General features: G+C 45.7%; 2 protein-coding genes across 2 annotated transcripts; one reads left to right on the top strand and one right to left on the bottom strand.

The window, feature by feature from the left end:
- Nucleotides 1–1,210: 1,210 nt before the first annotated feature.
- LOC124679320 (protein tesmin/TSO1-like CXC 2) lies at nt 1,211–6,371 on the top strand. Its single transcript, XM_047215101.1, has 11 exons — nt 1,211–1,258; nt 2,466–2,635; nt 2,735–3,455; nt 3,586–4,025; nt 4,121–4,192; nt 4,377–4,557; nt 4,645–4,740; nt 4,834–4,900; nt 5,382–5,544; nt 5,643–6,025; nt 6,114–6,371. Exons 1-11 carry the CDS (start codon nt 1,211–1,213, stop codon nt 6,122–6,124), a joined length of 2,352 nt encoding a protein of 783 aa, XP_047071057.1. The 3' UTR covers nt 6,125–6,371.
- A 1,804-nt stretch (nt 6,372–8,175) lies between these two features.
- On the bottom strand, nt 8,176–9,493 carry LOC124674956 (leucine-rich repeat extensin-like protein 4). Its single transcript, XM_047211008.1, has one exon. It carries the CDS (start codon nt 9,456–9,458, stop codon nt 8,346–8,348), a length of 1,113 nt encoding a protein of 370 aa, XP_047066964.1. The 5' UTR covers nt 9,459–9,493; the 3' UTR covers nt 8,176–8,345.
- Nucleotides 9,494–9,982: the final 489 nt, after the last annotated feature.

The following is a 9,982-nucleotide window of genomic DNA, read 5'->3' as shown; positions in this document are numbered from 1 at the left end:
CTCGAGCGCCCACGTGAGACGCCTAGTCCAACTGAGTTAAAAAGTATTAATAGGATAGTCATAACATGGGTGGTTGTAGGATGTGAAGTTTTGATTTATTTTGTCATTCAATGTACAAAAATCTTTTTTGATGGTGGGAAAACAAAAAGAAAAAACATTGTAAAAGCCTCCCGATCGCACCCATTTACATAAATTCTTCTTTATAGTGTTGGTATAAAAAAACACCTTACTTTATTTGTTTCTTTTATATCTTTGAAATCGACAAAATTCGGTAGCCGTGTGCCAAAAAAGCTCTTGTCCTACATGATTGCTGCAATAAATTGTTGACCCAACGTAGCCTCAACATGAAGATTGGTCGAAACTTACACATATAGTGGCGAAACTAGGTTGATAATACTGGTGGTGCCATAATTTATATGGACATCAAAACTTTAATACATTGAGTCAAATTTCATGAAGATCACACTACAGATAGTATATTTGGTGTCTTTAATAAGCACGAGGTTTATTCGAGATACTCGAAATAAAACAATGTTACACGTTTAGAATCTTGTTCCTAAACCTAGTAGGACATCTTGTGAGTGGAGGGATCTAAAAACACTGAACTGGATAAACACATGGCTGAAATATCATGCCGCGGTTTTTTTTTACAATGAACCTAGTAGGACCTCTTGTTCCTAAATCTTCATCATATTTGAAAATGCAGTATATATCTTGTAAAGTCCCAATGGTCAGGTTAATACCTTTTTCCTTACGGTTGAGCTCAATTGTTTCCTCTAAAATTATTTGGAGCAGAGGACCCTTCGGCGAGGTCCACCGTCATAGACAAAGAAGCGCGTCCGAGGACCCACATGTCAGCAGAAGAAGGAGAGACGACCAGTGGAGAAAGACGAAGTGCGTGTGGCGCACAAAGTGGTGAGTCATCGAGCGCTAGATTGGATCAGATCACGCCCGCCCAACAACACACCGAGCCAGGCGCAGGCGGCAGCCAAAAAAAGAAAAAGAAAAGCGGAGGCCCGAAAAGAGGCGGCCTTCCCGCCCTGCCGCCTCTTAAATTTATCGCCTCCTCCTCGCGTGGCACCCGCTCCCCTCCCCTATACAGCGCCGGGGACCCAGAGAGAAGAAACAGACACAAGGAGAGAGAGAGAGGAGAGATTGAGAGCGGGAGGAGCGGGGAAGGGGAAGACCGGGAGTGGAGCGGAGGGCGGAGATGGACACGCCCGACCGCCGCGCCGCGCCGCCGGCTGCCAGAGCGGAGGTGACGCCCGCGCCTGCTCCTTGCTGTTCCTCTGCTTTATTTGGGGGGATTTTCTTTGTATGAGGTTCTTGCGCTTCCTCTGCTGGGCCGTTGCGTTTCGTCTGCCGAGGAACGAGATCCGCGACTCCGGCGCCGGACGGATTAGTTGCGTTTCTGCTATTTTTTCTTCTTCTTTTTCGGTGGTCTTCGTCCGTTAATCTCTCGGTCCGCCCTTGCTTCGATTCCGGCGGTTTGGATAGGAAATACTCCGTACTTCCTAAGTCCGGCCATGTGAAGAAATCTCGAGGATTTCCTTTCGGCCGGAAAAATGTTGGTTGCTAGGTTCTTTCCCGAATTGGGGCCGAACGTCGTGTGGGTTCTCGGTTCCTAATCACTTGGTTTCAACGCCGCCGGTCCCGGAAGATTGGCGCCACCGTCATGCTTTTTTCCGCCGAGAAACAACCACCACTCTTCTTGTCGGAAAAAAAATCCGAGTTTTTAATTTCTTTCCTTTCTCGGTGGTACAGTCGTTAGGATTATATTCACCGCGGAGGTTGGGGAACTCGGGTTATCTCAGAACCTAGCGGTTCTGCGCAGTTATCATCCCAGTCTGCGCGTGCCGTTCGCTCTAGATCCACGCATTCATCCTGGAGACACAAGTGACTGCTCTTGCAATGTGGATGTAGCATGCGGGGCTCTGTGCTCTGTACATCTGAAGATGCGCCAGTGAGGGGCGTTTTGGATTTTGCTGGACGGAATTAGATGCTCCTGAAAATGCAGGGCCAGATCCGTTTTGGTGAGAGGTTTGACTTGGGATTTGTGTCGGTTTTGGTGCTAATGCTTGCACTCATGCCATTGTCATGTTTCTACTTCAGTGGAGGATTTATATTTGTTCTCTTGTAGAGGTACGACTTTGACAGTGCAAAACTAGTTGAGAACAGCCAAGATGAACTAGTACCTACATTCAGGGGAGGAAGGAGATTTGGGGAAATGGAAATGTAGTGTTGGCAGAAAAATGTAAGAATCTAGCAGTTCGATGTAAGGAATTGTTATAGGGGCACAAATTGCAGCATGTGTTGTTCATTGGTAACTGCGTTAAGTGGCACTTTAGTCTGCTTTTGTTGGTGCACTTTCAGCTCTTTTTTTGCTATTCGTATGAGTGGTTGATTTTCATTATACATTCTTTCTTCTTGATCTAATGCTGATCTCTCGCTTTTTCTGAATGCAGGACTCACCCCTTTTCAGTTTCATTGATAGCCTGTCTCCAATCGAGCCTCTCAAGTCAGCATATTCGGGGAATAGCCTCCAAGCATACCACCAGTCTCTCAACATCACCTCTGTTTCCTCCATCTTCACTTCCCCGCACCACAATGCACAGAAGGAATCGAAGCTCTCCAAGTACGCTCATGCCATCGTATTTTCAGATAATTGTTTGTTATTCAGTGAAAATATTTTACTTTTGAAGGTAATCTTGATGCTGGTATTTTCCCTTGTCAGGAGCTCTTTTGCGGACTTCTCCGAAAATGAGCTTTGCGTGGACGGCACTGACAAAGACAAACCATCCAGTTCGTCAAATGAAGTTAGATTGTTGGCCTGCACTAGCACTATAACTCGTGAGAGCCAAACAATTACCTCTTCAGTAAATGAAGGGGTTGTTGATCTTCCCCAAGGGCCTAATGATTTGCCGCCACGTGGTCGATTTTATTCTGGCAGTCCAGATCATAACACAACGCCTTGCCACGGTGTTAGGTCAGATCTTAAACAGGACAAATCTCGAAAATTAGAAGCCATCCAGACTGCTAAAAATACTTTGGAGAAAAGGAAATGTTTGTTTTCCACTGACATGCAGCTCCCTGATGGCCAGCCTGCAAATGACAATGAAGTTCTTGGCTGTGAATGGGATGAATTGGTTTCTGTAACTTCTGGTGAGCTTTTGGCCTTTGACTCATCAATGCACCAAGATCACAGAGGAATTCAGCTGGCAGTAAATAATGCAGAATCTTGCGGATATTTGCTATCAAGACTTACTGGGGATGGTGACATTGCAGACAGAACACACCCCAGTGCATCCAGCCAAGCATACTATCAAGAGATGGTAATGGGAGAAGATAAGGCAGAAAATGCTCAAGTCTTTCCCGAAGATATAAAAACAATCTCAGGTGAAGAAATACAGGATAATCTCAATGAAGAGAATGCATGTAATCCATTAGACTGCAAGGTACTGGATGCTATGCAATGTTGCTCACGCTTCACATATTTCTAGTTTCATTTGCAGGCAGTAGAATACAGTGACTTTACCTGTTATCATAATACTCTCTAACTTCTTTTCTTCCTGCTGGCATGTTTAGGTTGAGACCCAACAACGTGGTGTTCGAAGACGCTGTCTTGTTTTTGAGGCATCCAGATATCCGCATAAGACTGCGCAGAAAGAATCTGTTGCAAATTTGCCCTTCTCAACTCGCAAAGGCAAAAGTCCTGCACAAAGTCACACAAATCCAGCAAAAACTCCATCACCACATGTATTTCGTGGTATCGGTCTTCATTTAAATGCTCTTGCTTTAACAGTGAACGACAAAATCGCTCGTCAGAACCCTGCAACTACTGCTTTGGTTCCATCACTGAAAGTTGAGCCGGACATGCATGGGAATGTGCTGTCTGCTGGAGATAATTTCATCCATTCTGGTGCTGGTCTTTTAGACCTTCAGATGAATAATGATGATTGTTCAGCTGGAGGCTTTCTTGAAAATGATCATATTTCAAGTCAAAGCAGCAGCCCCCCAAAGAAGAGGTTGGTTTGTGCCTCTGGTTTACTTCTGGAGTGATAACCCATTTCTATGTTTCATTATAAATCCAGTTACCTGACATCTTTTCGTTGGAGGGCAGGCGTAAATCAGATAACAACGATGATGACTCATGCAAACGTTGCAGCTGTAAAAAGTCAAAGTGCTTGAAACTGTGAGTGGTCTTCCTGTATTTAAGATCCCTTCAACCTGATTACACAGCCTCCTTTTAAAAGGCTTGGACATGGAAGTTTATGCCACCACCCCATTACTTGTACTGCACATTTCGATATGTGTACTGTTGACAGAATTTATGTTATATTCCTTTGATATTCTATCTGCACTGTTGCCATATGCAGTTATTGTGAGTGCTTTGCTGCTGGCGTATACTGTTCGGAACCTTGTTCGTGTCAAGGATGTCTTAACAAGCCTATACATGAGGAAATTGTTCTCTCTACTCGAAAGCAGATAGAATTCCGGAATCCACTGGCATTTGCTCCAAAAGTTATCCGCTTGTCTGATGCTGCCCAAGAGACTCAGGTGGGTGTCGTATTAATAATTTAAATCTATTTATGTTATTCATCACACCCCATTATGTGATAACAGGAATTCTCTGATGAATTGCAGGAAGATCCTAATAACACACCTGCTTCGGCTCGTCATAAGAGAGGATGCAATTGCAAGAAGTCAAGCTGTCTCAAGAAATATTGCGAATGCTATCAGGTATTATAGTTGCTACGGAAACTAATTGATGACACCATTTGAAATTTTAGCTATAGTTGGATCTAATTATTTAACTATTTTATTGAATAAAAGGGAGGTGTTGGCTGCTCCACAAACTGCAGATGCGAAACTTGCAAAAACACTTTTGGCATTAGAGATGGTGAGCGTTTTGCCTTTCTGGTCTGTCCAACCATGCTATGCCTTATAGTTTCCAGGTTTGCACGTCATGTTTCCAGAAGCAAACATGATATGTTGCTTACCCCCCCTGAATATTGACTACTTATGCTGTAGCACCTTAATTTTTTTAATAAAACAATTGACGAAGTATTCTACTCCTGGTAAATTTCTTTGCAATGAAGCTTCATAAAAGTATTGGATTGTAATTCTTTGCATGAACCAGTGCATTAGCCATGAAATTTCATGATACCATGCAGGCTTAGTTTTTGTAAGGAACTACACATTGTCTGGTAATAGAATTTCACTATCACTGCATACTTGATCTTCCTAAATTTCTGAATGATTAACATGTGCAAATATGATCAGTGCTAAAATGATTGTTTTCATTCGGAATGATTATGTGAACACATATTCCCTGGTTTTGGCTTTTCTACTTCAATCTGACATTATCATTCTTTTTGTAGGTGCTGTATCGGCGGAGAATGAAGAAATGAAACAAGTAGGCGAACCGACTGAAAGTTGTGGAAAAGAAAAAGAAAATGACCTACAGAACGCTAATGTACAGAGCGAAGATCACAAACTCGTTGAGCTCGCTGTCCCAATAACACCACCTTTCGATGTTTCAAGGTTTGCTGACTACATTTTGATGTTTAATGCGCCAAACATTTCAACATGTTTCAGTAACTGCATTGAACATGTTTTAATAGATGTACAATGTTTTCCAGTTCTTTGCTCAAACAGCCAAACTTCTCAAATGCAAAGCCACCGAGACCTACAAAACCCCGCAGTGGGAGCTCCTCTCGTTCAAAGGCCCCTGAAGCAGTTCACTCTCGCAAGATTTCAAAGGTCGCTGAAAGCGCGTTCGATGAGGAGATGCCTGGCATCTTAAAAGAAGCTTCTTCTCCTGGTATCGTCAAGACTTCTTCACCTAATGGAAAAAGGGTGTCACCACCGCATAATGCACTCAGCATTTCACCAAACCGAAAAGGAGGGCGGAAGCTTATTCTGAAATCCATCCCCTCTTTCCCGTCACTTCTTGGAGACATGGGTAGTGGGTCTGCAGCAGGCAATGCCGACAGCACATTCAGCGCATCGCCTCTTGCTTTAGGTAATAAGGCTTATTCATTATAATCTTACGAATTTGTTTTTTACATTGGTTGCAGCAGCTGATTCTGTTCATTTATCCATGGAATCAGGTCCGTCATAGAAGCTGGGAAATAGATTACTTGCAACCGGAGTACGACTTGTAATCCGACTGTGGAACCTCACATATTACTCAGTGTCAAGGCTCGAGGTACTGGTAGAGAAAATCATGTTAGGACTTAAAAGATCAGGTAGCCTGTATTTGTAATATATTTAATTAGTGAATAAATCTGTATGTAAGATGCTAAAGATTTTATGTAGTTAGGTTTCCTTATCAACTTGTAGTAATACTACATAAATCGTGTGTGGGTAGTCAGGAGGTCTAGTTCCATGCTATTCCATTCCAAGCTTTTTCTTCAGATACTGTGTCGGGTCACAATCTTGGTTGATGAGTAGGAACACTTTACAAGACAGCTCATTTATTATGGTATTGTTAAGCCTGGAAACCTATCTGAGGTTGGCCACGCATCTCTTTCGTGCATGCATGTGCCCTGCCGAATCATGACCATCCCGTTCATGCACAAAGGTAAAGGGGGTGGTGATAACTGTTATCAACTGCTACTATGTATCAAAATTGTGCTGAGAAGTGTTGAGATGTCAGGCTCTTCCTCTTTCTGACCTAGTACCACCACTATTGAAGTTTTAACATTTCTTGCTGTCTGGCCCATCGAAAACTGATGGTTAATAAAGCGGAGTCGCTGATTAGTACTAACACCAAGCAAGGGCTTGTCGTAATCCCAATGGAACAAACAATAATCAGTGAATAGGTCACCAAATGACAGAGAAGTAGCACCAGCTATACCTACATGTTTCTGTGCTATATTGTGTTGTCAAGTCTTAGATAGTGTGGTGTGCTCAAGAACTGTTGGTATATGCTTGGTTTGGGTACTTGGGTTGCTGATAGGCTCTTGTCACTTGGTGGGCGAGCACCCTCCGTTTGTGTCTTCTCTCCATCACGCCATTGATGCCAAGCATTAGGCCTACCTGCTATGTCTCTCCCTCCCCTTCCCTTGCATTATTGGACGCTGGTACAAGTCTATCACTAAGCCCTTTTATCTTTCTAACTTGGACATGGTGTGATCCTCTTGACACTTGGTTTATGGGCAAGTTGGCATTTTTATTTCCATACATACAACAAATACATAGTGGCAGACGGCTGGCGAGGTTGATACCGTTTGCCATTTGGTCACCTTTCACGAGTCGTTTGGTCACATTTGTCCAGTTCTCGGCCGGCCGGTTCCTCCAGCCAGCCTGTCGCCGAAACGTTCAGCTCCATTTCCACCTCCGCCCACGTTGTCCGTCGCCATCGCCGTCGTCACCGTCGCTGCGAACTCCATCCGGGTGCCGTGTTCTGCTGGGCATATGCATAAATACATAACCGAGATTCCAAAATTTGGAGGCCAGCATGCTAGCAGTAGTGCTGCATTTGCCTATATATCTCTACCCTTCTTGTTTCAGCTGGCTGGTGATCGGCAATACGACTAGGACATACTAGAACTTTGAGCAGATCCATGTGTCCATAATGTGGGAATAGTAGCTAGGCTGTATATCTGTATATGAACTGCAATATACTATAAGCTGGAGCCAGGCAAGATGATGTGCACCTCCTCTCTTTGCAGCTGGAACCCATATGAGCAAATGCTGCTTTCATATAGATTAGGCTAGTTTTTCAATCCGACCCACCTAAAGCTTTGACCCCGTCCTTATCAGATGTGCATGGCATTGATTCTTCTCTAACTGGAATTGGATGATTCCTGCCTGCTTCATAAACAGTATTATCATGTTATCCTTGACCTATGGTTGTAGTTGCTTCCAACTCTACATGATTGGAGAGGACAAATCTATCCATCGAGATTCTTAAATATATATTGTAATTTGGAAGTGGTTGCATCATCATTCATGTTAACTCCCTTTCAAGCCAAGGAAGCCAAACAATAATCTACTAGTTGCTAACTTTGCAGTATTCCACTTTTCACCAATGTATGAACCAATAAAATGCTACTATTATGTTACTAATAGACCAATCAATAATATCAGTGGGTAATAATAATCTTGTATCATGTAGTATGTCTACAATTCCATTATTACCATTCTCTCTGTAAAACCCCGAAAAGATAACCAAAAAAATTACAGTGTATATATATACGATTACTGAAATCTCTGTACGGATTCACCCTGTTGGATCGATCCGCCAATCCATCCATTTTACACCACCACCAAACCAATTCCACAATCTAGCCACTGCAAGCGCGCAGTACTCTAACAATTACCGCGGTGATCGAGCATCAGTAGTGCTGGGCGAAGCATCCGTGCCCGTCGCAGTGCACCGGCGGTCGGTGCAGGAACGCCATGCACTGGTCCGTCGGCCGCTGGTCGGGCTTGCCGGCGATGCAGTTCTGCCGGTCGTCGTTGCGCCGCAGCGTCGCACACCGCTCTGGCTCGCCGCAGAAGTAGTTGAACGAGTAGGTGAAGTTGGAGAGCCGCGGCAGCGCGCAGATGCCCTCCGGAATGTGCCCGGACAGCTCGTTGTGCGCCACGTCGAGCTGCTCGAGCGAGCGCAGCCCGGCCATGGACTCCGGCAGCTGGCCCTGGAGCTGGTTGAAGCTCACGTCCAGCACGTTGAGCTCGCGTAGCGCGCCGATCTCCGGCGGAATGCAGGACCTGATGCCGGAGTTGAGCAGGACGAGTTCGTTCAGCGTGCCGCCCATGCGCCCGATGCTGGAGGGGATGCAGCCGCGGAGGCGGATGTTAGCGAGGACGATGACGGAGGCGGTGGAGTTGCCGAAGTTGTCCGGGAGCTCGAAGTCGAAGTGGTTGTTGTTGATGAAGAGCGCGTCGATCTTCTTGTCGAAGATTGCCGGGGGCACGGGGCCGCACAGGTTGTTGAACCTGATGTCCACGAACTTGACGTTGGGGAGGCAGAGGATGTGCTGCGGGAAGCCGCCGGAGAGGCGGTTGTTGCTGACGTCCAGCTCGTAGAGGAGGCTCAGCTTGGGGAGGGAGTCCGGCAGGCCACCTGCGAAGCGGTTGGAGTTGAGGTGGAGGACGGCGATGTCGGTGAGCAGGCCGAGCTCGAACGGGAGCGTGCCGGCGAGGTCGCCGTGGTTGAGGTCCACGCCGGCCACCGTCCGAGCGCAGGGGTCGTCGAGGGACGGCGCGCAGAACACGCCGAAGTAGGCGCACACGTCGGGGCCGCACCAGCTCTGCGTCAGGTTCTTGGGGTCGTCGGTGATGGCCTTCTTCAGCGCCTGCAGGGCCACGTACGCGCGCTGCAGCCGCGGGTTGTTGTCGGCCGTCTGCGTGGGCAGCGGGACGGGGCAGCCCGGCGGGTGGCCCGAGCAGAGCAGCGCGGCGGAGAGGAGGAGCACGGCGGCAAGGAGCAGCGGCGTGGTCGGCATGTTTAGCTTGTCGTGTGTGCGTCTCAGCGTGTGTGTGTGTGGCTGATGATGAGCTGGGTTGAACTGGGTTTATATATAGGGCCATGCTTTGACACGGTTTCGTGTCTGTCTTTGCGCGTCATGATTTTCTTTTGGGTTTCTTATGTTTGCTTGTTTTCTTTTGCAAGGTTGACTGCTGGCTTCCACCTTGTTTGTGGCCAGCTTTTTTTTCTGCAATTTGGGGGATGTTTTTTATTGGAATACAAATTGTATTCTTTTTTGGGTTCATCCTTGAAGTCCATATGTTTGTGTGGGTGTGATTGATGTTGCTTTCATGGGGGTTTTGGGTTGTCATTTTAGGATTAGTTAGCTAGATAGGTAGGGAGTCATGGAATTGGTTGTGATAATTGATCACATGATTACTTGATTGGTTCTCTTGATAGGGGATATATATCCGGTACAAATTGGGTATTAAATTCACATCAAAACTTTGACCGGATGTTCCTCTAATATTTTTGTTGTCCAATTTATCTCAACAATCTTAT

Source organism: Lolium rigidum, chromosome 7, assembly GCF_022539505.1.
Source record: "Lolium rigidum isolate FL_2022 chromosome 7, APGP_CSIRO_Lrig_0.1, whole genome shotgun sequence".
NCBI classification, from domain to species: Eukaryota; Viridiplantae; Streptophyta; class Magnoliopsida; order Poales; family Poaceae; genus Lolium; species Lolium rigidum.
Note: the sequence above shows the minus strand (reverse complement) of the source record. Positions and strands in the feature narration are given on the sequence as shown.